Raw genomic sequence first — 27,971 nt, 5'->3', positions numbered from 1 at the left:
CAAAGGCTGAACATCAATTGTTAACTTTCTTCACTGACACTGACTACAACCTATGAGTCAAAGTTCAGGCTAAGGAGTGGAAGTGACAGAGCAAGATAAGGAGACAGAGGGTTGGGATGGAAATCTAAGTAATGGAATTTTGGGACATATAAAATCATGAGACGGTGGGAGTTATTGGCCCAATGGGTAAGACACATGCCTTTGGTGTGAGAGACCCGGGTTCGAATCCACTGTGAGACACCAGTTACCCCTAGTTGCTCCAGAGGCGTGCGACCTCTGACATACTGTATATAGCAATTGTAAGTCATTTTGGATAAAAGCGTCAGTTAAATGAATAAATTTAGCAACAGTGCAAGACATCAGGAAAGGTTTCAAATCCGGAAAGTGCGACTCAATACTGGGCTAAATGTAAAACCCTGCAGTTCTCTCATTTCTAAATTATGTTAAAGTTGATTAGTGACTTTAACAGACGAACTGAAGCTGTTCACAATAAATATTGAATAGCTATCGAGGCTAAGCTACATTTAAAATAATAATATTAATAAAACAAATATAACAAGAGTTTGCTATAACGGAGTCTGACACAACAAGAAAGACCAGTTCATGAATCAACACTTAACTACTTATTCATGGCCATTTCAAAGTTCATGTGATTGAGGCATAGACTGTGATAAAGGTTCAGGGTTAATTTTTAACCACCGCCTGACTGATATCAGAAGAGCTTTTGAGTCCAGAAGTCTTGATCTGTGATTCTCTGTGATTATACAAGGCTGTTGTGGACGTCTGTGTCATGTAAGTCAGATTTAAAACGATTTAATGTTTTTTTAATAACACATGTATCTGGAAAATAAATGTAATATAATGTATGTTTACATCAGCATGAGTATGAAAATCACATTTCATTGGCTCACACTCATCATGCCATCGAGAATTCACTATGAATACACAACATTTTTTTACGCTTTACAACAATACTAACGTTAAACTTGTGCTGAGAGGAAGCGCCAGTCGAGAAGAGAGCAGAGAAAACTGTATTTCATGGGCAAAAGAAAGATATTCCTCTCAGAAAACACACAAATAAAGACACTTTTAGATGTTTATGGCTATATGGAGTATTGGATCGCTAGACGACAGCTTAAAGGAGTAATTCACTTTTTAAAAAACTTTTGCTGATAATTTACTCACCCTCATGTCATCCAAGATGTCTTTCTTTCTTCATTCGAAAAGAAATTAAGGTTTTTGATGAAAACATTCCAGGATTTTCTCCATATAATGGACTTCAATGGGAACCAAACGGTTCAAGGTCCAAAAGACAGTTTCAGTGCAAACTGTTCAAAAGGCTTTAAACGATTCCAGACGATGGATAAGGGTCTTATCAAGCGAAACGATCGCTAATTTAAAAAAATAAAATAAAATAAGTGCATCACAAAGTGAAACCAAAACACTTTCATATTAGACTTTGAGCTATAAATGATTGTTATATTAGGTTATAAGATATTATATTCACTTCCTAGTTACAGATCACCCGGTTTGTTCAATATTGTTTGAAAATGTCGAATTTGATGACATTGTATGTTTACTGCTGGATGTTTTCAGTCATAATTACTTGCATGTATTAGGTTTTGCATTTGGACATATATTTATTATTAAAGATTAATAAAATAATCTGAAATTTTAATTTGAATTGAGCATTTTTAAAGAGCCCCTATCATAGCATTTGAAATGTTCCTATTTTTGTTTTAGGAGTTCCCAAAAATAGTTTAACATGTATGCAAGGATAAAAAACACTTTATTTGTTTCATAATATGCATTTATTTTTAACTGATTTGCTGACCGACTCCCAAATGATTCGTACAACGACTCATTTTTCCAAACCACTCCTTTGCGTGACGCTAATCGGCGGTGATTGGTCAGATGACAGACCCAGTCAGTTATTGTTTGTTAGCCCAACGCATAAACATATTGATAAAGCACTGCAGTACTACAAGACGCTCTATTCTTTATGACAACTACAATAACAGCGACAAACATTTCACATATTTAAAAAAAAAATGACATTGGAGACCTAGAAGCTGCGCTGAGCGTAACTTACACACACACACACACACACATATTTATTGCGCCTTCCCTCCTCGCGCCCGACGCTACAAAACCGTTCAAAACCTATAAAAGCAACAATTATTAATAATACTTACAGGTTGTGATTCATAGGAGGAAGCTGATCCATATACATTGGGTAAGTAAGTTACTGAGCCCTCCTTCAGGAACAACCGCTTGCGAATCCACATTTGAATTCATTTATGTTTTTGAACGATTCGTAATTAAAATGATGAAAACACAATCGGGCTAGTTATACTGTTGTGGTATTGTTGCAAATATGAACTCTAACCACCGATTCTTCACATGCTCGTCCCTGGTAAATGAAAACAAAGTGGCTGAACTATCTTTGCATTGTCGAACACAGCGTCTTCTCGACATGATTCTTTGATGAAGTATTTGAATGTGTAGACTTCAAGTTTACACTTCCATCTACGCGCGCAGTAACTGGGTGCGGCCAGTATCTACGTCACTACGAACCATGCAGCTAATGACTCGTTTCAAAAACAATTCATTTCATAGACTCAGAGTCGACTCTCACTTTTGAAAGACAATAACTTTATATACGGTGCACTTTCAGATATAAATCTTTGCAGGATGTTTTCAGAGTTACATTCCACACCATATGAACAGTCATTTTCAAAAATCCATGATAGGGGCTCTTTAAATATATTCAAATATGGACTGGAATTGTTACTAATATTAGCTACAAATAATAGCTTGATCAGTCACACAAAAGTAATCAGAATAAATATTGACTCACTGCGACCAGGGCGATACTTTAATGATAAATAATAATACTTAAATATAGAAAATAACTGAGTGTTTACATATCATGAACAGAGACCGTGTCTCTCCTCTTTCAAAAACTACGCATCGCAAATTAATCAGCAATTTAAAAATTCAGGTTTAAATCGCTTTATAGGTATGGTAAAAAGGCTTTGCCAAAGTTAACATTGCCAAAGTTGAATCAGGCAGTGATTGACAGCGCTCTAGTCCAATAGCATCGGTCGTCAGATACAGTAATTTTTGTAATGTACTGTACAGATACTCTACAGTACTCTAGCCCAATGTTGTTTGAGGTGGCTGGGGGAAATATGATCTAATCAAAGTAAATACGATCTAATCGAAGACTGTAACCATATGTAACTTAAGTTAGACATACAGGCCCTGTAAATGATTGTGCTAAATCAAGACAACATTGCTGTTATAATGTTATGGGCTCTCACTGAGCTCTAAAATACCTCTCCACCTGAAAAAACAACAACTGTGTATTATAAACAGTATTGGTATATTACTTTTTTTTTTAAAATCTGACTTAAAAACGCTTATCCAGTATCCTGATAGCGACAATGACTGATGATAGGCGATAATGATGTAAAGTATGCACTCAAGGCATTGGGTATAATGTAATACTATTACAGTACATTAACATTAGCTCAAATTATTTATAGGGAATTTTAATAATTACTCATGAATGACTCATTTATTTCATATTACAGTTACATTAATTTATCAAAGCTGAAAATAGACCGATTGTATATATATGAATGATCACCGTAATGAGTTCCCTTTCGTAGTCACTTCGAGTTACGTCAGAAGTGACGGAGATCGGGGGATTTCGCATAGAAAGCCAATCCTCTTCGAGTATTTAAACACGAGCCAATGGCATGCAATGCCTTGGGGCTGCGGAAATTTGCATAGCGTACTCCGCCCTACTCCGTGAGTATAAAAGGAGGAAGTGAACGCAACCGCAGTATGTTTTCGCTTCGGAGCCAAGAGAACCTCTTCACTCCTGAAAAGCTAATTCAAGACTCTTCGAGACGAGCATCCTCTTCAGTGTTGGTGTGACGGCGGTACCCAGCGAGATTCTGCATTGCCTGCGATCTGTGCAGTGGTTTGCCAGACTTTGCGCTTCTCCCTGGTAGCCTCAGCGCTGAAAGAGTGAATTTCTAAACTCCTCTCTGTAAAAGAGCTGCACGCGGCACGTCTTTTTAAAGATGGTTCGCCCGTGCCCTTCTGGATGTGGTAGATTTCTATCGTCATCTGATGGTCACGAACGCTGCTTTGTATGCTTGGGCATTCAGCATGCAGCAGCAGCGTTCGTGGATGACTCATGTTCCTTCTGTGGGAGCATGACCATCTCCACACTGAGGTCGCGGCTCAATGATCTCACTAGAGTGAGAGCCCCGGTCCCCCCTACTCGATCGGCTTCCTTCTCGAAAGGGGGCCCGTCGACCCGGGGACCGGGCGATCTAACGGTGACGGTGTGGGATAAAGCCCCGACGATTCCTCGGGCCACACCTCCCGCCTCAGTGCGTGAGCCAGCGAGCGCTAGTTCGACTCGGTCGGTTGTCTCTTCGGCGGCACCGGCTGCTTCGAGCAGCGCTCCAGATGATGATGCGATGTCTATCACAGCATCACTAGGCGGGCTTGACTCCTCGGGAGAGGACGATCCGGCTGCGTTGCCTCCTTCGGGAGTTCCAGCGTTGTCCGCATCAGATCCCGAGCTGACGGCCATGCTGTCTCGGGCCGCTGGGAGTATCGGGCTAGAATGGAAACCTCCATCCTGCCCCGATCTCTCGCGGATGGATCATTGGTTTTTGGACAAGGCTGCCGCTGCAAAGCCACGGCCAGCTCCAATACCTTTTTTCCCCGAGCTGCATGCGGAGCTATCGCGCTCTTGGGGGGCTCCTTTGTCCACTCGAGAGCGCGATCTCTCCCCCGCCTTTCCCCCCCTCGACGGCGGGGCCGCCCGTGGGTACACTGGGATGCCCCCGGTGGAGCGTTCTGTTGCGATGCAGCTGTGTCCACAGAGCGCGTCCACCCGTGGTCCTCCTAAGCACCCATCCAAAGCCTGTGGGTTCTCGTCTGCTATGGCGGCGCGATCCTACAGAGCGGCGGGACAGGCGGCCTCCGCTCTGCATGCTATGACCACTTTGCAGGTCTTCCAAGCGAAGTTGCTCAAAGACATGCACGAGGGCGGGACTGATACAACGGCATTTAAAGAACTGCGGTCCGCCACTGACCTTGCTCTCCGGGCAACGAAAGTGGCCGCTCGCGCCGTTGGTCAGGTGATGGCCACTAGCGTGGTTCAGGAGCGTCATCTGTGGCTCAACCTGGCGGACACGCGGAGCGCTGAGCGGACTCGTCTGCTCGACGCTCCGCTCTCCCAGGTTGGCCTTTTCGGCGGTGCGGTCGAGGACTTTGCCCAACAGTTCTCCACTGCCCAGAAGGCCATTAAACACATCCTGCCCCGACGACCAGCTGCTGCCTCCACCCAGTCGTCGGCGCAGGTGCCTCCCCCTGCTCGCCGCCGAGGACGCCCCTCTGCGGCTCCCCTCCCTCCCGCCCGGCCCCAGCAGCAGCCTTCACCCGGGCCCCGGCGTCGAGGAGGCCGCAGACCGGCGTCACAGCCCCCTCAGGCCGCTCGCCCCGCTAAACGCCAGGCCAAGCGAAGATCCTGATACGGGCAGCTCAGTGACGATCTCGAGTCTTTCCCAGGAGGCGGTAGCAGGCCCCCTCCTTCCCCCGGTGGAGGGCCGGGGGAGAATCTTTTGTTCTCAGCTCCCCGCTGCTCACCCACGGGTGGGCAGCACCCTGAACTGGTTAAAGAAAGACTTGACATCCTCACTGAGCTCACAGACTGGAGTGAGTGCCCTCGATGCCCCAGTGTGTCAGCCCACTCACTCCTCTCTGTCTCGGAGGGCGCGGAAGGGTGCGTGTGTCGCCCCCGGGCTACGCCAATCCCTTCCCCCTCTGTCGCCAGACCCCCGGCAGAACGGACCCCCGTGGAACGCTCCGCTTTCCCTGGTCCCTTCTGTCGGGGAGCGGGCTTCGACGCATCCGAGCGGGGTCATCCCTGCACGCGTGCCAGTCGACCCGCCACGCTGCCCCTCCGGGGGGACGTCTGTGGTTCACATGACCCCGCTGGCTCACTTCCTGGAAGCCTGGCTTGTGCTTCCCGGGGTATCCCGCTGGGTCATCAGAACGATCAGATTCGGCTACGCGATTCAGTTCGCACGGTCTCCTCCCCGCTTCAGGGGAGTCCGCTCCACGATAGTCGGTGGCAATGCCCCAGTCCTGAGAGCGGAGATTGCGACCCTGCTGGCGAAGGGTGCAATCGAGACGGTCCCTCCAGCCGAGGTGAAGTCCGGGTTTTACAGCCCCTACTTCATTGTCCCCAAGAAGACCGGTGGGTTACGACCGATCCTGGACCTGCGCATTTTGAACCGTTCTCTCCATCGACTACCGTTCAAAATGCTCACGGCCAAACGCATTTTCGAATGTGTTCGGTATCAGGATTGGTTTGCAGCGATCGACCTGAAGGACGCGTACTTCCATGTGTCCATTTTACCTCGACACAGACCGTTTCTTCGGTTTGCCTTCGAGGGCCAGGCATATCAGTACGCCGTTCTCCCATTCGGGTTAGCTCTGTCCCCTCGCGTCTTCACGAAGATCGTCGAGGCAGCCCTTGTTCCCCTTCGCGAACACGGGGTTCGCATCCTGAACTATCTCGACGACTGGCTGATACTAGCACACTCTCGAGCTCAGCTTTGCGAACACAGAGACCTGGTGCTTCGGCACCTAGCCCGTCTGGGCCTTCGGGTCAACCGGGAAAAGAGCAAACTTTGCCCCGTGCAGAGGATCTCTTTTCTCGGCATGGAGATAGACTCGGTCGCCATGTCCGCGCAGCTCACGAACGAGCGCGCGCACTCACTGCTGACTTGTCTTCGACAGTTCGAGGGCAAGAGTGCGGTTCCACTGAAACTGTTTCAGAGGCTCCTGGGGCATATGGCATCCGCGGCCGCGGCAACGCCGCTCGGTTTGCTTCATATGAGACCGCTTCAGCTGTGGCTTCGCGATCGAGTCCCGAGGTGGGCATGGCATCGCGGCTCGCTCCGAGTTCCAGTGACTCCGGCATGCCGTCGAACCTTCTTCCCGTGGTCGAACCTCAGCTTTTTACGGACAGGTGTCCCTATCCAGCGAGTTTCCAGACATCTCGTAGTCTCCACGGATGCATCTACCACGGGTTGGGGTGCCATGTGCAATGGGCATGCAGCCGCCGGTTCCTGGACAGGAGCCCAGCGCCTCATGCACATCAATTGCCTCGAGCTGCTGGCAGTACGGCTCGCCCTGCACCGCTTCAGAGCGTTGCTCAGGGGCCAGCATGTGCTTGTCCGGTCAGACAACACTACGGCTGTAGCGTACATCAACCACCAGGGGGGTCTACGCTCGCGCCAGTTGTCACAGCTCGCCCGCCACCTCTTGATATGGAGTCAGAAGCACCTGAGGTCCCTTCGTGCAGTGTACATTCCCGGAGACCGGAACTGGGCAGCCGACGAGCTGTCACGGGTCCGTCCCACCTCCGGCGAGTGGCGACTCCATCCCCAGTCGGTCCAGCTGATCTGGGAAGAATTCGGGGAGGCACAGGTAGATCTGTTCGCCTCTCGGGACTCAACCCACTGCGCCCAGTTTTATTCTCTGACCTGGGGCACTCTCGGTTCAGATGCGCTGGCGCACAGCTGGCCACGGGGCCCACGCAAGTATGCGTTTCCCCCAGTGAGCCTCCTTGCACGGGTGTTGTGCAAGATCAAGGAGGACGAGGAGCAGGTCTTGCTGGTAGCCCCCTATTGGCCCACCAAGACATGGTTCTCCGATCTCATGCTCCTCGCGACAGCACCTCCTTGGCCTATTCCTCTGAGACAAGACCTACTCTCTCAGAGACGGGGCACTCTATGGCACCCTCGTCCCGATCTCTGGAGGCTGCACGTGTGGCTCCTGGACGGGACGAGGAAGGTTTGAGTTCGCTGCCACCTGCGGTGGCGGCAACCATCACTTCCGCTAGAGCGTCGTCCACGAGACACCTTTATGCGTTGAAGTGGAACCTCTTCGTCAATTGGTGCTCTTCTCGCGGAGAAGACCCCCGGAGATGTTCGGTCAGTGTCGTGCTTTCCTTCCTGCAAGAGGCGTTGGAGCGCAGGCTGTCGCCCTCCACCCTTAAAGTTTACGTCGCGGCCATTGCCGCTTCTCATGAAGCAGTGGAAGGTAAGTCCTTAGGGAAGCACGACCTGGTCATCAGGTTCCTGAGGGGAGCGAGGAGGCTGCATCCGCCTCGTCCTCCCCTCGTACCCTCTTGGGACCTCTCAGTAGTTCTAAGTGCTCTGCAGAGGCATCCCTTTGAGCCTTTGCAATCAGTAGAGTTAAAGTTTCTGTCCATGAAGACAGCACTCCTGGTTGCATTGGCCTCCATCAAGAGGGTGGGGGACCTGCACGCATTCTCCGTTGACGAAGCGTGCCTAGAGTTCGGGCCGGCTTACTCTCACGTGATCCTGAGACCCCGGCCTGGATACGTGCCCAAGGTTCCCACCACTCCCTTCCGGGACCAGGTGGTGAACCTGCAAGCGCTGCCCCTGGAGGAGGCAGACCCAGCCTTGGCACTGCTCTGTCCAGTACGTGCTCTCCGCACCTATGTCGACAGAACGCAGTGTTTCAGGACCTCAGACCAGCTCTTTGTCTGTTATGGAGGGAGCCAGAAGGGAAGGGCTCTCTCAAAGCAACGGCTGTCCCACTGGATAGTGGATGCCATTGCTTTGTCTTACCAGCAGCAAGGCCGTCCGTGCCCCCTTGGTGTGACGGCCCATTCCACTCGGAGTGTGGCCTCCTCTTGGGCTTTAGCGCACGGCGCCTCGCTAACAGACATCTGCAGAGCTGCAGGCTGGGCGACACCCAACACCTTCGCCAGATTCTATAATCTGCGAATTGAGCCAGTGTCCTCTCACGTACTCGTTCCGGCCGGTACTGGACCCGCTCAGGTGTCTTCGCTTGCTCGCCACTCCACTCCCCGGACTGGATAAGTGCGATTTTCCTCAGTTCTTCCATTGAAGACTCGAGTCCTCCAGCACCGACAATGCGGGCTCCACTGCTGTGGCTCTGGATGCTAGCTAGGTGCCTCCATGCGTACGGTTCCCCCTTGGTAACCGTCTCATGTGTATTATCCACTGTAAGACTCCCTGAGCATGTGTCTTCCCTTGGCAAGCCATCTGCCAACCCTGGAGTTTAAATTATAGCCACCTACTGCTGGTACTCCAGTTTTCCATATGTGTTCCTATACCATATGAGTATTTTTAAGTCCTCCCTCCGGTAGGCATCTGGTAACATGTCCCCTCCGGGATATGTTTCCCAGTGTACCTTGGTAATCCTGTGTCAAAGTAGATCCCAAAAAAAAAAAAAAAAAAAAAAGAGGGGTTCAGATTTTCGCAGGGCACTGGAAGACAGCTTGAAGTTGGCGTGATGGCACGGACCCCCGATCTCCGTCACTTCTGACGTAACTCGAAGTGACTACGAAAGGGAACGTCTCGGTTACGTATGTAACCCTCGTTCCCTGAGTAGGGAACGGAGACGTTACGTCTCCCTGCCACTTCTGCTGTATCGCTGGGTAGATGCCGAGTTCAGTCTTGGCTCCTCAGCGAAGACATACTGCGGTTGCGTTCACTTCCTCCTTTTATACTCACGGAGTAGGGCGGAGTACGCTATGCAAATTTCCGCAGCCCCAAGGCATTGCATGCCATTGGCTCGTGTTTAAATACTCGAAGAGGATTGGCTTTCTATGCGAAATCCCCCGATCTCCGTCACTTCTGACGTAACGTCTCCGTTCCCTACTCAGGGAACGAGGGTTACATACGTAACCGAGACGTTATGGTTCGTCATTAATATAGTCTTATTACAGATAGATTATATGAGATAACCTTAAATGGAATTAATTTAGTTATCGAACAATCTGTTTGCAAACGGCCGTAAGATTAACTCATCAAACTCCCAATAAAGTTATCACTTCTTATAAACTTCAAGAAATATTAATCTTCTGGCCGTGAACATTAATTTTCCTGTGTTTATAAAATCAACCTACTCAACGTAAATAAGGCTTGTGTAGCCAAGATCTGTGTCTCATTGACTTTATGATATGAGCATTTTAAACAGAGGTAATCATGGATACAATGGCTTTAATAAATGCAAGACTAATAATACATTGAACTACGATTCAAACAGAGTAAATATGTACATACAACCAAAACAAACAAACGAAAAGCATTACTAACACCAAGAGAACATGAGAGAGAGAGTGAGAGAGAGAGAGAGAGTGAGAGAGAGAGAGAGAGAGAGAGAGAGATTTTTTTATAACATTTTAATTGTCTAAATCATTTAAAAACAATAACAACCACACACTTTACTCTAGACATTTAGCAAAAACTAATTCACCATCTCTAACAAAGCACAGCATTTCTTTGTAATTCCATACATTTTCAAAATCCTCTATATTATTCATAGTTTTATAGAATAAAAAAATCAAATTTAATTCTAACTCTTACTAAACTCTTAAATACTTGGACTACATCCCGACCCACTTCACCATCTATCTTTTCCTTTTTTGTCAGATAAATAGCCATTTTCGCCTTTCCAATGACAAAATTAACAAGTTGCCCTTTTTTCCTCTTTTTTTCCCCAAAACTTGAACCCAAAGATAAAACCAACCTGTGAAAATATTACTTTAAAATCCACAAACATGAAATTAAGCATCAAAAACAGGTTTTTAAGCCTCACAATGTACAAAACAGTAAAAAATAGTTCCCTTTCGAAGGGAACTCAACAATACGTCGAATGACGCAATGGGGAACGCCTCAGTCGTGACAGGTGTCTGAAATCAAATATCAACTCACAGTAATCAGGTTGACCGGCGACAGCCCGTGCATCATCAGCTTGAATGATGAGCGCGTCAATCTGGATGTATAAGAAGGGCGCCTTGAAACCGTGACAACATCTTTTCGTCTTCAGGGACTGTTTGTCTGTGTGATATCAACGATTAAGCGCGCAGAGACGTGGAGAAACACTTTGCGCGAGTGTGCCGACTTGTGTCCAGATATTTGACACCGGAGGATTCACACGATCTGTGCGTGTTCTGCCTGAAAGAAGAGCATGTGCGGGAAGCTCTCGAGGGAGGTTTTTGCGCGAACTGAGAGTTTTCCTTTCAGAACTCTCTGCTCTCGTCTGACCCACTTCTCGAGGGAAGTGGGCGCGGCATCTGAACCCCGCGGTTCCGGTTCCCGCTCGGGCTGAGGCTCAGTGGCGGTTGAGCTCGTGGAGCTTTCAGATGGAGCTGGCAGATTATCGGGAGAGGGGCGTTAACCTCGCGGATGATCTACCAGCTGACGAGGGTGAGTTACAGATTAATGTTGAACATCTAAGAAGAGAGAAAATGAGCGCTCTCTCTCTTTGGTGAATCTGTAACTGTTCTCTTCGGGCAGGGCAGGAGTTGGCTGTAATATGTAATATATATATATATATATATATATAGAAAAGGATGTCCGTTTGGTTGAGACCGAACCATTTCAGCCCTTCTGCCCAGTGTACGCTGAGCTGGTTGACATTATGGGGCGCGCCTCAGACAGATTGCTGTTGCAGTGGAGGCGCGTCTGGGAGGAACCCGCTCATGGTATTTTGGATGGCTGGTTCCTCCCCACCCATAAGCCACCAGCCCGGATGAGCCTTCCATTCCTTTCCGATCTCCACGCTGGGATCGAGAGGGTATGGAAGAATCCGTTCTCCTCACGTCTCTATCTGCATCAGCGGGCTAGTTTCGCTGCTGTGGAGGGAGCCGTGGAGAACGGATAAGTGTCGAGGCCGCCAGTGGACAAGACGTTGGCTAACTATCTCGTCTCTGGTTGGTCCTCTTCACTAAGAGCTCTGACCCTGCCATCCAAGCTGCTCAAGACATCTTCATGCTTGAATGACAGAGCGTACACGGCAGCAGGTCAGGCAGGTGCGGTTCTAAGTGGTCCTCAGGCCTACCAGGCCGATCTGCTGCAGGACTCCGGGCCACCAAGCAATCTGCTGTTCTGTCGGTGCTATGGTGGCCACAGAGAGACATCTGTGGGAGCTCCCACATACTGTGGTTGCCAGGTTACAGGCCTCACCAGGCCTTCCTGGTTATGAGCTCCCACTGATTGTGGTCACCGGGTTACAGGCCTCACCAGGCCTTCCTGGTTATGAGCTCCCACATGCTGTGGTCGCTGGGTTACAGGCTTCACCAGGCCTTCCTGGTTACGAGCTCCCACATACTGTGGTCGCCAGGTTAAAGGCCTCACCAGGCCTTCCTGGTTATGAGCTCCCACACATTGTGGTTGCCAGGTTACAGGCCTCACCAGGCCTTCCTGGTTATGAGCTCCCACATACTGTGGTCGCCAGGTTACAGGCCTCACCAGGCCTTCCTGGTTATGAGCTCCCACATACTATGGTCACCAGGTTACAGGCCTCACCAGGCCTTCCTGGTTATGAGCTCCCACATACTGTGGTCACCAGGTTACAGGCCTCACCAGGCCTTCCTGGTTATGAGCTCCCACACATTGTGGTCGCTACGTTACAGGCCTCAAAGGGGCCTTCCTGGTTATAGTTCCCACATACTGTGGTCGCCGGGTTACAGGCCTCACCAGGCCTTCCTGGTTATGAGCTCCCACTTATTGTGGTCGCCAGGTTACAGGCCTCACCAGGCCTTCCTGGTTATGAGCTCCCACATGCTGTGGTCGCTGGGTTACAGGCTTCACCAGGCCTTCCTGGTTATGAGCTCCCACATACTGTGGTCACCAGGATACGAGCTCTCACATACTGTGGTCGCCAGGTTAAAGGCCTCACCAGGCCTTCCTGGTTATGAGCTCCCACACATTGTGGTCGCCAGGTTGCAGGCCTCACCAGGCCTTCCTGGTCATGAGCTCCCACACATTGTGGTCGCCAGGTTACAGGCCTCACCAGGCCTTCCTGGTTATGAGCTCCCACACATTGTGGTCGCTAGGTTACAGGCCTCAAAGGGGCCTTCCTGGTTATGAGTTCCCACATACTGTGGTGGTCAGGTTATAGGCCTCACCAGGCCTTCCTGGTGATGAGCTCCCACACATTGTGGTCGCTAGGTTACAGGCCTCAAAGGGGCCTTCCTGGTTATGAGTTCCCACATACTGTGGTAGTCAGTTTACAGGCCTCACTCAGCCTTCCTGAATGTGGGCTCCCACATGATGCGGTAGCCAGACTACAGCCTCACCACCTTCCCTGAGCACTTTGCTTCCACTCTGTGGTCACCAGGCTTCAGGCTTCATTGGCCTTCCTGGTTGTGAGTTGTCATATGTCAGGTTGCAGGCTTCACCAGGCCTTTCTGAATGTGAAACCCCCACTTTTCGTGGTCGCTAAGTTGTAATGGCGAGTCTTCACATGTCAGGCTGCAGGCCTCAGCGGCCTTCCTGAATGTGAGCTCCCCATGCATTGGGACTATCGGGTGTTAGGCCTTGTCAGGCCTTCCTGATTATGGGTTCCCACTTGTTGTGGCTGCCAGGTTACAGGCCTCAAGTTCGGCCTTCCTGAATTCAGAGTGAAGTACACTAACCCCTACTTCACCTATTATTGTGGTAAATCACATGACGGGATGTCTTGTGTACTTTCTAAAATCCATTTTGTATGGTAAGGGTCACGCGTGGTATGCTTCGGTCCCTTCTTATGTGGCTCAGACCCCGGTCTTCCCTTGGGTCCCACTTTAAGAGGCGTCCTGTCACTGGCTACAGGGACGCCCTTCTCTGGCTAACTTCTGGAAGAAGTAGCTTCCACTTGGTGAAGTAAGCTCCCACAGGTTGTGGTCACCAGGCTGGGTCTCACTGACCTTCCTGAGTACGAGCCCCCACCCAATGTGGTCGCCAGGTTACAGGCCTTACCAGGCCTTCCTGGTCATGAGCTCCCACACACTGTGGTCGCCAGGTTACAGGCCTCAACAGGCCTTCCTGGTTATGAGCTCCCACATATTGTGGTTGCTGGGTTACAGGCCTCACCAGGCCTTCCTGAATTCAGAGTGAAGTACACAAACCCATACTTCACCTATTATTGTGGTAAGTCACCCGACGAGATGTCTTGTGCACTTTTTAAAATCCATTTCTTATGGTGAGGGTCACGCGCAGTATGCTTCGGTCCCTTCTTATGTGGCTCAGACCCCGGTCTTTCCTCGGGTCCCACTTTAAGAGTTCTTAAGAGCTAACTTCTGGAAGTAGCTCCCACTTGGTGTGGTTTTTCAGGTACACCAGGCTGGGTCTCACTGACCTTCCTGAGTACGAGCTCCCACCGGATGTGGTCGCCAGGTTACAGGCCTCACTAGGCCTTCCTGGTTATGAGCTCCCACATACTGTGGTCGCCAGGTTACGAGCTCCCGCATACTGTGGTCGCCAGGTTACAGGCCTTAGCAGGCCTTCCTGGCCTTGAGCTCCCACACACTGTGGACGCCAGGTTACAGGCCTCAACAGGCCTTCCTGAATTCAGAGTGAAGTACACAAACCCATACTTCACCTATTATTGTGGTAAGTCACCCGACGAGATGTCTTGTGCAGTTTTTAAAATCCATTTCGTATGGTGAGGGTCACGCGCGGTATGCTTCGGTCCCTTCTTATGTGGTTCAGACTCCGGTTCTTCACTTTGGGTCCCACTGTAGATGTGTCTTTGTCGCAATACATTGCGACAGGCACTTCCCTTGTTCAAGCTATCTCCCACAACTGGTGGTTTTAGGTCTCATTAGACCTTTTTCGAAGGTAGCCCCACATTGTGGGTCAGTCAGGTTCTAGCCTCTGGCTTTCCTGAAGGATGAGCTTCCACATGCTGTGGTCGTTGGGTTTCAGGCCGCACAATGTATGGCCTTCCTGACATGAGCCCTCATGTTTCGGAGCTCCCCACACAGGGGGTCATCAGGTCTTAGGTCTCTTTGACCTTCCTGATTTTGATCCCTCTCTTACTTCCTCAGTGCTCAAAAGCGAGCACTGGGTGGAAACTTGTGGATTGAGTGTACAATTCCCGTTGTTTTGAGGTTGAGTCACACTCTCCGGAGGATCCCGTCTCTGTGATCCGAAACTCGATGGTTTCTGCCAGCTTCGCGGGCAATTTCCAGATGCTCTGTCTTGGACGAACAGGCTATGGCCAGACTGTGTGTCTTACTACAGATCACCAGGCCAGCCTGGGGGCATTTCAGGAGGAGTGTTTTCCTGAATAGTGACTGGCTGGGGGTCCCTTTGGCCCCCTAGCCACACTCCCTAGAAGGGACCCCTTCTATTTTGAAGTTGTGGTCCTAAAGCCTTTGAGCTGGCCCCGATTTACCCACGTTATTACGTTCTGGTTTTTCTTGGTTCATTAGCTTGGGCTATGACCGGTAGGGAGTGCTGTCACTGACAGCCCGATGTAACATAGGGTGAGTGGTTTCAGTGTTCCTTGGAATTACTGGTTCTGACAGTTGTCACTGCCTTTTCGGCATGCACTCCCCTCAGCATGGCGGAGTGGGTATTTCGTTCCCCATTGCGTCATTCGACGTATTGTTGAGTTCCCTTCGAAAGGGAACGTCTCAGGTTACGACTGTAACCTATGTTCCCTGAGAACAGGGAACAAGACAATACGTCTCGTTGCCATGCCTCGGGGCCTGCCTGCAACAGTCCCTTCAGACGATAGGATGTTGTCACGGTTTCAAGGCGCCCTTCTTATACATCCAGATTGACGCGCTCATCATTCAAGGTGATGATGCACGGGCTGTCGCCGGTCAACCTGATTACTGTGAGTTGATATTTGATTTCAGACACCCGTCACGCCTGAGGCGTTCCCCATTGCGTCATTCGACGTATTGTCTCGTTCCCTGTTCTCAGGGAACATAGGTTACAGTCGTAACCTGAGACGTTTTCACCCCTTATGTTTGATTCCTCCTTGTATTTCGTTCCCTCTGTTTTATACTGGCCGTTTCTCAATATGCCTTCTTGTCTGTACTTGTGTTCTTGTGGACTTGTAAAACGTCATCAGTCGCGGCCCAAGTACTGTCCCAATACACAAGTTTGCATTTAGGCAAGAACGGTTAAAAATCCCGGATGTGTTCTTGACACTCCCATTTTACCGAGGATGCATCGGTTGGTAACTTGTGTGAACTTGACGGCAGAAATATCCCATAATTCATTTCGGCATTCGCGGAAGGAGCGGGAAGCAGAGAGAGGCAGGTCAAAAGTTACCTGAATATTACCGAATATTACCGGCGTTTATTTCCCGCCGTTGGCTAGTGATGTACACAAACAAACAACAGAAGCAAGCAGAATTAAAATTATCTCAGGATGTAATTTTTTGTCAAGTAATTTGAAAGTTGCATTCAAAAGGGAGGGCTAAGAAAATACACTCAGCTGAGAATTGCATTTTTAAGTTCACTTATCTGTTCTAAAAATCCGTTCAAAAATATGATGACGTCACACAATAGCAGAATGCTAGCGTGTTCCAGCCAACAACAGCTTAACCTGTAAGAATACGTCTGTATATTGATAATATTGTCGTCATTGGAATCCTGACTCCTTGTCCTCTTCTGCCAGCACAGCACCGTGACAGAAAGCTTTTCGAGCTTTTAATAAATAGGAAATGAATAATTTCATTCTAAATATTGTATTATGTATAATTGCATTAATATTATAATTAACAATATTAATAACAATATTATAATTGTATAATGTTGTTTAATGTAAAAAATAAATAAATCATTATGATGACTGATGAGTAGTTATACAGTATGTATATTATAATTCTGGTTACTTTTACTCAATCAGTTATTTTAGGATCATTTGAAAGTAATGAAATCAACGATCATTGTGAACTTGAAGTAATCATTAAATGACAGACGATTCAACAATTAATAAAGATTGGGTAAATATGATTATAAAATGATATTATACTGTAATAGAGAAAATAACAAATTGGGTTCAGTTTTCCAGCACAGTGTACATTTCTGTTCCCCAATGAATTCATATTTAGAGTCAGTTAAACTCATGATTAAACAATCAGAAATGATTAAAACCATTCAGTTATTTTACATGGCAATATATTTGTTTGAAACTCACTTTATTTGATACATTGTTTTTGCTGTTGCTGATGATAACTCTTTATTCTTCGATGTTGTGTGTAAATGTTGTGATTTGCAGGTGATGCTGAAGGATTGAGTGTTTTCTGATCAGTTTTCAGGGTCAGTTTAGCTGCAGTATGTCAGAGGAAAGAGGAAAGGACTCTCTCTCTCAGATGAGTCTCTCAGAGAAACACAGGTGAGACTGCGTCTGTTTTTACACTCTCACTTTAAACTCCACTGGACTTTGTGTTTCCCTGTCAATAACACAACTTTAAGCATTGCTCTATATTTGCAAATGCTTTGCACAACTTCAATTTTAACTTCTTAAATTAACTCTGCCAGTGTCCATAAAGCCCTGTTTGCTCTATAGAAAATATCAGTTAATAATTTGTTAATAACCTTCTAGACGCTGAATTAATCCAAATAAGTGATGTTAGTATTTCGATTATAAAAGTATTTACAGACATTAGAAAACACACTATACACTTAATTTAATTCAAGTATGCTAACAAAACTGTCGTACAGACATTTCTGCTCTTATTCTTTCAATAAATAAAAACTTGAAATATTCTCTTAAATTATACTCTTAAAGTGTGAGTGTGTGTGTTTCTGTGGAGGATTAGATAAAGACACAGATGTGTTTCAGACACAGTTGATCCTCCTTTACTAAAGTGTTTTCTCTCTCTCTCTGTTCTTTGTGTCATCAGTGTAAGATCAGGCTCACATGTGTCCAGCTCTGTGTCTCTGAAGAGTGATCAGTCTAAAGGTGGACTTCCACCAAAGTTCAGTGAGAAAACACCATCATCTAATAAAAGGTATTGTGTGTGTTCAGAGCCGGATTAAATAAAAGGACTACACTAGGCAGACTGCATTTTTTGGGCCCCCCTCTATCTATGTTATTTATGAATTGAAATCTGAAACTTTCAAAAGTTACTAATTAAAGTAGCTTTTACATAGCCTAGTCTTTGGTTACAAATTGGTTGTTTGTATGCCAAAATAAGTCATGTGTTGTATATTAAACAGTCTATCGGACTATTTTCTGATATTCATTATTCATACGTACACGGAGCTACATTAAATGCTATTAAATTATCCTCATCTTATCCATTGGGAGTGTCATTGTTAAGGCAGTAGAACCAGTAAATAACCAATATAACCATCTAACACATTTAAGATTTTCAGCAAAATACAATAGCTTACAAAATTTATAACTGTTGTAATTAATAGCAAACATGAAGGCAAACATGACCCCTTCACATTCATCAAGACCAGTTAGAAACTGTCTAACAATAAATAATTATAAATATAAGGCCGAAGATTTAAACTATGGAAAACGTCTCGGTTACGTATGTAACCCTCGTTCCCTGAGTAGGGAACGGAGACGTTACGTCAGAAGTGACGGAGATTGGGGGTTTCGCATAGAAAGCCAATCCTCTTCGAGTATTTAAAAACGAGCCAATGGCATGCAATGCCTTGGGGCTGCGGAAATTTGCATAGCGTACTCTGCCCTACTCCGTGAGTATAAAAGGAGGAAGTGAACGCAACCGCAGTATGTCTTCGCTGAGGAGCCAAGACTGAACTCGGCGTCTACCCAGCGATACAGCAGAAGTGGCAGGGAGACGTAACGTCTCCGTTCCCTACTCAGGGAACGAGGGTTACATACGTAACCGAGACGTTCCCTTTCGTAGTCACTTCGAGTTACGTCAGAAGTGACGGAGATTGGGGGTCTGTGCCATCACGCCATCTTCAAGCTGTCTTCCAGTGCCCTGCGAAAGTCTGGACCCCTCCCTTTTTTTTTTTTTTTAGGGATCCTACTTTGACACAGGATTACCAAGGTACACTGGGAAACATATCCCGGGAGGGACATGCTACCAGATGCCTACCGAAGGGAGGACTTAAGAATACTCATATGGTCATATAGGAACACATATGGAACACTGGAGCACCAGCTGTAGGTGGCTATTAAAATTTAAGCTCCAGGGTTGGCAGATGGCTTGCCAAGGGAAGACACATGCTCAGAGAGGCTTACAGTGGATAAAACACATGAGACGGTTACCAAGGGGAACCGTACGCATGGAGGCACCTAGCCAGCATCCAGAGCCACAGCAGTGGAGCCCGCATCGTCGGTGCTGGAGGACTCAAGCCTTCAATGGAAGAACTGAGGAAAATCGCACTTATCCAGTCCGGGGAGTGGAGTGGCGAGCAAGCGAAGACACCTGAGCGGGTCCAGTACCGGCCGGAACGAGTACGTGAGAGGACACTGGCTCAATTCGCAGATTATAGAATCTGGCGAAGGTGTTGGGTGTCGCCCAGCCTGCAGCTCTGCAGATGTCTGTTAGCGAGGCGCCGTGCGCTAGAGCCCAAGAGGAGGCCACACTCCGAGTGGAATGGGCCGTCACACCAAGGGGGCACGGACGGCCTTGCTGCTGGTAAGACAAAGCAATGGCATCCACTATCCAGTGGGACAGCCGTTGCTTTGAGAGAGCCCTTCCCTTCTGGCTCCCCCCATGACAGACAAAGAGCTGGTCTGAGGTCCTGAAACACTGCGTTCTGTCGACATAGGTGCGGAGAGCACGTACCGGACAGAGCAGTGCCAAGGCTGGGTCTGCCTCCTCCAGGGGCAGCGCTTGCAGGTTCACCACCAGGTCCCCTTGGAGGGGAGTGGTAGGAACCTTGGGCATATATCCAGGCCGGGGTCTCAGGAATACGTGAGAGTAAGCCGGCCCGAACTCCAGGCACACTTCGTCAACAGAGAGTGCGTGCAGGTCCCTTACTCTCCTGATGGAGACCAATGCAATCAGGAGTGCTGTCTACATAGGACAGGGCAAAAACTCTACCGACTGCAAAGGCTCCAGGGGAGGCCTCTGCAGAGCACCCAGGTCTACTGAGAGGTCCCCAGAGGGCAGGAGGGGAGGGAGGCGGATTTAGCCCCCTCGCTCCCCTCAGGAACCTGATGACCAGGTCATGCTTCCCATAGACTTACCTTTCACTGCATCATGAGACGCGGCAATGGCCGCGACATAAATCCAAAGGGTGGAGGGCGACAGCCTACGCTCCAACCCTTCTTGCAGGAAGGAAGCACGACTCCGATCGAACATCTCCGGGGGTCTTCTCAGCGAGAAGAGCACCAGCTGACGAAGAGGTTCCACTTCAACGCGTACAGGTGTCTCGTGGACGACGCTCTAGCGGAAGTGATGGTTGCCGCCACCGCAGGTGGCAACGAACTCAAACCTGCCCCGTCCCATCCCGGAGCCACACGTGTAGTCTCCAGGATCAGGACGAGGGTGCCACGGAGTGCCCCGTCTCTGAGTGAGTAGATCTTGTCTCAGAGGAATAGGCCAAGGAGGTGCTGTCGCGAGGAGCATGAGTTCGGAGAACCACGTCTTGGTGGGCCAATAGGGGACTACCAGCAAGACCTGCTCCTCGTCCTCCTTGATCTTGCACAACACCCGTGCAAGGAGGCTCACTGGGGGAAACGCATACTTGCGTGGGCCCCGCGGCCAGCTGTGCGCCAGTGCATCTGTGCCGAGCGAACCGTCGGTCAGGGAATAAGACCGGGCGCAGTGGGATGAGTCCCGAGAGGCGAACAGATCTATCTGTGCCTCCCCGAACTGGTCCCAAATCAGCTGGACCGACTGGGGATGGAGTCGCCATTCGCCGGAGATGGGACGGACCCATGACAGCTCGTCGGCTGCCAGGTTCCGGTCTCCAGGAATGTAACTGCACGAAGGGACCTCAGGTGCTTCTGACTCCATATCAAGAGGTGGCGGGCGAGCTGTGACAACCGGCGCGAGCGTAGTCCCCCCTGGAGGTTGATGTACGCTACTGCCGTAGTGTTGTCTGAACGGACAAGCACATGCTGGCCCGAGAGCAACGCTCTGAAGCGGTGCAGGGCGAGCCGTACTGCCAGCAGCTCGAGGCAATTGATGTGCATGAGGCGCTGGGCTCCTGTCCAGGAACCGGCGGCTGCATGCCCATTGCACATGGCACCCCAACCCGTGGTAGACGCATCCGTGGAGACAACGAGATGTCTGGAAACTCACTGAATAGGGACGCCGGTCCGTAAGAAGCTGAGGTTCGACCACGGGAAGAAGGTTCGGCGGCATGCTGGAGTCACTGGAACTCGGAGCGAACCGTGATGCCATGCCCACCTCGGGACTCGATCGCGAAGCCACAGCTGAAGCGGTCTCATATGAAGCAAACCGAGCGGCGTTGCCGCGGCCGCGGATGCCATATGCCCCAGGAGCCTCTGAAATAGTTTCAGTGGAACCGCATTCTTGCCCTCGAACTGTCGAAGACAAGTCAGCAGTGAGTGCGCGCGCTCATTCGTGAGCTGCGCGGACATGGCGACCGAGTCTATCTCCATGCCGAGAAAAGAGATCCTCTGCACGGGGCAAAGTTTGCTCTTTCCCCGGTTGACCCGAAGGCCCAGACGGGCTAGGTGCCGGAGCACCAGGTCTCTGCGTTCGCAAACCTGCTCTCGAGAGTGTGCCAGTAACAGCCAGTCGTCGAGATAAATCAGGGTGCGAACCCCGTGTTCGCGAAGGGGAACAAGGGCTGCCTCGACGATCTTCGTGAAGACGCGAGGGGACAGAGCTAACCCGAAAGGGAGAACCGTGTACTGATGCCTGGCCTCGAGGCAAACCGAGAGCGGTCTGTGTCGAGGCGATATGGAGACATGAGAGTACGCGTCCTTCAGGTCGAATGCTGCAAACCAATCCTGAAGCCAAACGCATTCGAAAATGCGTTTGGCTGTGCACATTTTGAACGGCAGTCGAAGGAGAGTACGGCTCAAAATGCGCAGATCCAGGATTGGCCGTAACCCACCGGTCTTCTGGTGACAGTGAAGTATGGGCTGTAGACCCGGGCCTCACCTCGGCTGGAGGGACCGTCTCGATTGCACCCTTCGCCAGCAGGGTGCAATCTCCGCTCTCGTGACCGGGGCATAGCCACCGACCACCGTGGAGCGAACTCCCCTAAAGCGGGGAGGAGACCTCGCGAACTGAGTCGCGTAGCCGAATCTGATCGCTCTGATGACGCAGCGGGACAGGCCGGGGAGCTCTAGCCGGGCTCCCAGGAACTGAACCAGCGGAGTCATGCGAACCACAGACGTCCCCCCGGAGGGGCAGCGGTACAGGGAGACCGGCATGCGCACAGGAGTTACCCTGTGCGGATGCACAGTCGATCCCCGTTCCCCGACAAAAGAGACCAGGGAAGGCAGAGCGTTCCACGGGGGTCTGTTCTGCCGGGGGTCTGGCGATAGAGGGGGAGGGGAGTGGTGTAGTCGGGGGACGGCACACGCTCCCATCCGCACCCTCAGAGACAGAGAGGAATGAACGGGGCGACGCACTGGACGTCGTGCACGCTCATTCCAGTCTGTGTGCTCAATGACAGTGTCAGCCTTTCCTCAACCAGCTCAAGGGGCTAGCTAGAACAAAAGATTCTCCACCGGCCCTCCACCGGGGAAGGAGGGGCCCTGCTACCGCCTCCTGAGAAAAACCATGACACTATCACTGAGCGGCCCGCCTCAGGAACATCGCTTCGCCTGGCGTTTAGCGGGGCACACGGCCTGAGGGGGGGGGGATGCTTACCTGTGGCCTCCTCCACGACGCGAACCGGCTAAAGGCTGCTGCTGGGGCCGCGTGGGAGGGAAGGGAGCCACAGGGGGGCGTCCTCGGCGGCGAGCTGGCGGAGGCGTCTGAGCCGACGGCTGGTTGGAGGCAGCAGCTGGCCGTCGGGGCAGAGAAACCGCCTTCGTCTGCTCCTAGGCGGTCGAGAAGTGCTGGGCAAAGTCCTGGACCGCACCGCCGAACATCATGATGCTCCTGGACCACAGCGGTGGGCATCACCTGACCAAGGGAGCGAGCGACCGCCTCCGTGACCCGTTTAAGGGCAAGGTAGGCGGCAGGCTCGCAGCTCGCTTGGTCCGTCCCCTCCTCGTGCACATTCCTGAGCAGCTAGCTTTGTAGGGGCTCATCATATGCAGGGCGGAGGCTGCCTGTCCCGCCGCTCTACAGAATTGCGCCGCCATAGACGACGAGAACCCATAGGCTTTGGAGGGGCATCTGAGAGCAACCGCCGGTTGACCGGGGGAGCCCCAGCGTACCCACAGACAGCCGCATCGCCGAGGGGAGGAAGGGCGGGGAACTGAAGCACGGTTTTTTTTTTTTTTTTAATTTTTTTTTTTAGTGCGTGTCAGTTCCGCATGCAACTCGGGGAAAAAAAGGAAATTGGGGTTGGCCGTGGCCGTAAGGCGGCAGCGTTACCCAAAAACCAATTATCCAGCCGCGAGAGATCGGGATAGGGCGGAGTTCCACCCCCACCCGATGCTCACGGAGGCCCGAGATAGCACGGCCATCATCGCGGGATCAGACACGGCGACGCCGACGCTCCCGAGGGAGGCAACGCGGCCGCATCCTCACTTCCCGAGGAGTCAAGCCCGCCTTGTGATGCTGCGATCGTCATCGCATCATTCTCTGGAGCGCCGCGCGAAACAGACGGTACCTCAGAGAGGCAGACGTCTGAAGCGATACAGCGCTCACTGGCTCTAACACTGAGCGGTGGGTGTGACCCGAGGAACTAACGTCGGGGTTTTTTTGTCACACATTCACCGTCATATCACCCTATCCGCGAGTCGAACAGCTTCTATTTTAAGAAGCAGAACGAGTAACGGACACGGGGACTCTCACTATCAGATCATTGAGTCTCGATCACAGTGTAGAGATGCTCATGTTCCCATTCAGAAGGAACATGAAACATCCGCGAACGCTGCTCTGCATGCTGAAGCCCAGGCACACACAGAGCAGCGATCGCGACCATCAGAGAATGACATGAGACGAACGCACCCAGAAGAACACGGGCGAGTCGTCTTTAAAAAGACGTGCCGCGTGCAGCTCTTTCACTTAAAGAGAGGAGGAAATTCACTCTTTCAGCGCTGAGGCGACCAGGGAGAAGCGCAAAGTCTGGCAGACCACTGCTCAGATCGCAGGCAATGCAGAGTCTCGCTGGGTACCGCCGTCACACCAACACTGAAGAGGACGCTCGTCTCGAAGAGTCTTGAACAGTGAGAATGGCTTTCAGGAGTGAAGAGGTTCTCTTGGCTCCGAAGCGAAAACATACTGCGGTTGCGTTCACTTCCTCCTTTTATACTCACGGAGTAGGGCGGAGTACGCTATGCAAATTTCCGCAGCCCCAAGGCATTGCATGCCATTGGCTCGTTTTTAAATACTCGAAGAGGATTGGCTTTCTATGCGAAACCCCCAATCTCCGTCACTTCTGACGTAACTCGAAGTGACTACGAAAGGGAACTAAAGGTATTCAGACTATTAAAGACTTGTGTATGGATGAAATACTTCTTACATTCAAGAATTGTGTGATAAACACCAGATTCCCTCAAAACTTTTTTTTCAAATATTCACAGCCTAAAAGTTTTATGTCTTCCGGGTCTACAGATATTATGTACATTCCCAAACTGTCAGGAAATAATTGAAAAAACAGGTGAAAAGGGCCATTTGTCAAATTATTATTTATCTAAAGAGTCTGCTGTAGACAAATTAAACACATGGAGGAAAGACAATCAAGACAAGAAGAAATAGGGGAATTTGAATGGACTGTAGTAGGCGCAAAAACAAATTATAAACACGCAGCTTAAATTATTACAGTATGGTGACAAAGGTTTATATAACACCTGAAAAACTCAATCATATGTCTAGCAATATTCCTGATATATATACAAAATGCCAAAATAATAAAGGAACTGTAACTGTCTATGGGAATGTTCTGATATACACAAGTTCTGGAAGGATGTCATAAACTGTTTGTCAGATCTTTAATTTGAGGGGGGAGTCTAGACTCTTTTTTTTATTTTATTATTATTACATTTATCTCCTAAAATGAATGCTCATTCATTGCATTTTTACAATGGGGTAATTTTGTTCTTAAGAATTTACACAACACAAGGAAGCTTGATTTCAATCTTTGAATAAAATTGAAAAAATAGAATATAGATAGCCTACATATAAAGAGAAAAGTTATTGCTTAGGTCTGACACCAGTTTTCAGAAATAGTCCTACAGAGACTGAATAAAGTAATCAAATGTAAAATAACACTGGGTAGTGTTTTAGTCCTGAGAACTAAATTAAATACATAGTATATTATTCCTGATTCCTTGAAATGAAAGCCATGTTTTGTTGAATTTGACAACCAGATTAATGACAGACCATGGCTGCTGTCACTGAAGAGCTTGTGCACAGATCCTGTAGCCACTAACATAATGTCACGTGCGATGTATGCTTATTTAAAACAAGATGTTTAGAGGATACACACCAGTCACCAAGACTGAAATATACATAATTGTCGCATGTTTTTGGCTGTTAACGCGATATAATCCACGAAAATAACTGTTGTTACCCGCGAGTGTGTGAGGCGGCTTGTATGTGTGCAGAAAAAAACATCTCTCAGACAGCGCGCAAGTCTACCAAATAGTTCAAGATCGCCTGAATATTTAAACTGGTAAGACTTAAGACGTGCAAAATGGTAAACTGTAGTTACTCATGATGCAATGCTGGCCCATGCAAATGACAATTCTGTCTATCCCGACTCCGAAACGCGATTGCCGCCTGAACGAGATGGGACATTTGTTTGATCAGCCAAACTCACATAAGAATATATATGGTTTAATCTGAACAACTATCATAAAATTTTATACATATGTTTAGTAGTTGAAATGTCTCAGTGTGAATGGTACAAGTGTTCTATTTCCAGATTAGTAAAAGAAAAGGTAATACGGTTTTTAAGAGTTTAGGAATAACTGGCACACAAAGGAATGTGGTCTCGACTTCCAAAAGGTGAAAGCAAAACTCGTGAATGCTAATTTCCACTGTTCCTTTTCAAATGGTCAGCCCAGTAATTTCTACCCCCAGTAAATCTGGCCGATGCTTCACATGTGTGCAGAGGGAGAGATGGTCACACACACACACACACACACACACACTCATGTCTGACCGCAGTAACTTTCCCACTGTTAACTCATGTTCTACATATCAAAGGAGGTCTGGATATATAAAGAAATGCAACGGAGAGCTCAGGGCTCTTTTCTGTACTCAGATTAGCCCGTGTGGTTGAGGGTCTCGTGACTCTCAGCTCACGTAGCATACAATGTTGGGTTCACATCTTTTCCTCTTATTCTGGACCATTCGATTATTGGACTGATGATCTTTGAACTGATTGTGAAATTGACATTATACATTTACCTGACATGATAAATTGTTATATTTGATTATTCTAACAGACTTTGACTTTATTTTCATTAGAGTAAAAAGGATTAGTCAAACATTAACATGTATTTAATGATGCACAGATATGATTGAAAAACCTTTTCATTTTATGGAGTCAGATGAAGCGAGTTAATACATAAGTTAAATTGTATTGCATTTAATAAAAAATCCATTTGCCATGGGAAGAGACGAACACGGATGAAACCTTCACCTCTAATCGAATACCGCCATTGGATCGATTTAGCAGGCCTTACAAACCGTAGTTATAAATGAACAAATGCACAGCTATACTGCATTTAATTACTAATATTTGCAATATTAAACTTTTTCAAATTTTCTTTGTGTCATCAGTGTAAGATCAGGCTCACATGTATCCAGCTCTGTGTCTCTGAAGAGTGATTGGTCTAAAGGTAATCCACCAGACTTCAGTGAGAAAACACCATCATCTAATAAAAGGTATTTTGTGTTACTCATTTTGTGTCACACGTTGACTCTTTAAAAGTTATATCAGTGAATACCAATCATGAAACATGTTTAGGTGAAATATTTGTCAGAGTATTCACAGCTGATGCTTATTTCTCTTTCTGTAAAATATCAGTTAGTATTTTATTTTACTAATGTGATTACAGGCTTCAATATGAGACATTAGACTCAGACCTTCAGACTCACAGGAACCACGAGAATTTCAAAGACAATCTTCTTGGGATCTTCCAGGTAGGAAAACATTTTTATAAATGTTTAATATTTATAACAAACAAATATGTTCTTGACCAAAGAAATTTAATTAATCTTTTTTTTTTCCTTTTAAACACATTTTAGCACAACTTGGTTAACATGTTATTCTTTTAACTGGATTTTTTATATACATGGATCATAATTATTGAATAAATAGTTGATACCAAATGTAGATGTACAATTTGGCTTAAATTGTGTATTCTGCCTTTTCTTTTACTTTTGTTTGTAGGATCTTGAGAAGAAAATAATCACATTTCTGAAGAATGAACTGGAGAAGTTAAAGAAAATATTACAACATGAGAACACACAACACTTTGTGAAGGACTTTAATGAGAACAGATCCAGTATCAGAGAAGCAGCTCTTGATCTCACACTACATTACCTGAGAGAGATGAAGCAAGATGAAGCTGCTGATGCTCTAGAAGGCAAGAGACTCGTCATCATCTGTCTGATTGTCTCTTATAAATGTAGGAGAGAAAATGAAGACTAAAACTATCTATTTTCTGTTCCTATGTTTAGGTGAGCTGGTCTTCATTCATCAGCTGAAATGTGGCCTAAAGAAGAAGTATCAATGTGTGTTTGAAGGAATGTCGAAGCAAGGTGACTCCACACTCCTGAATAACATCTACACAGATCTCTACATCACTCAGGGTGGCAGTGAACAGGTCAATACTGAACATGAGGTCAGACAGATCGAAGTTGCTTCCAGACGTCATGAAGCACAAGAGATACAGGTTGAATGCACACATTTGTTTGAAGCGCCTGAACAAGACGAGGAGATCCGAACTGTACTGACAAAAGGAGTCGCTGGCATCGGGAAATCAGTCTCTGTGCAAAAGTTTGTTCTGGACTGGGCTGAAGGAAAAGAAAATCAAGATATCAGCTTCATATTTCCTCTTCCATTCAGAGAGATGAACTTAAAGGAGAAAGAAAAA

The 27,971-nt window shown here is 48.3% G+C and overlaps 1 protein-coding gene across 4 annotated transcripts in view; it reads left to right on the top strand.

The window, feature by feature from the left end:
• LOC120475645 (NLR family CARD domain-containing protein 3) overlaps positions 1-27,971 on the top strand; it is a 297,421-nt gene that overhangs the window by 211,334 nt on the left and 58,116 nt on the right. Inside the window, exons 2-7 of one of the 4 annotated variants that reach the window (XM_089122554.1) lie at positions 17,106-17,222; positions 17,734-17,841; positions 26,653-26,757; positions 26,931-27,015; positions 27,266-27,461; positions 27,556-27,971. The exon at positions 27,556-27,971 is cut by the window's right edge and continues 1,419 nt beyond it. In XM_089122554.1, the coding sequence (XP_088978680.1) occupies positions 17,164-17,222; positions 17,734-17,841; positions 26,653-26,757; positions 26,931-27,015; positions 27,266-27,461; positions 27,556-27,971 (969 nt within the window). In that variant the 5' untranslated portion in view covers positions 17,106-17,163. Of the gene's footprint in view, positions 1-17,105; positions 17,223-17,733; positions 17,842-26,652; positions 26,758-26,930; positions 27,016-27,265; positions 27,462-27,515 lie in introns of those variants that run through there. The other 3 variants (XM_089122553.1, XM_089122551.1, XM_089122544.1) reach the window with 3 other exon arrangements.

The sequence above is a fragment of the Pimephales promelas genome, chromosome 2 (assembly GCF_988280905.1).
Source record: "Pimephales promelas chromosome 2, fPimPro1.hap1.1, whole genome shotgun sequence".
Classification (NCBI taxonomy): Eukaryota; Metazoa; Chordata; class Actinopteri; order Cypriniformes; family Leuciscidae; genus Pimephales; species Pimephales promelas.
The sequence above is the reverse complement of the archived record's forward strand: the minus strand, read 5'-3'. Positions and strand labels throughout refer to the sequence as shown.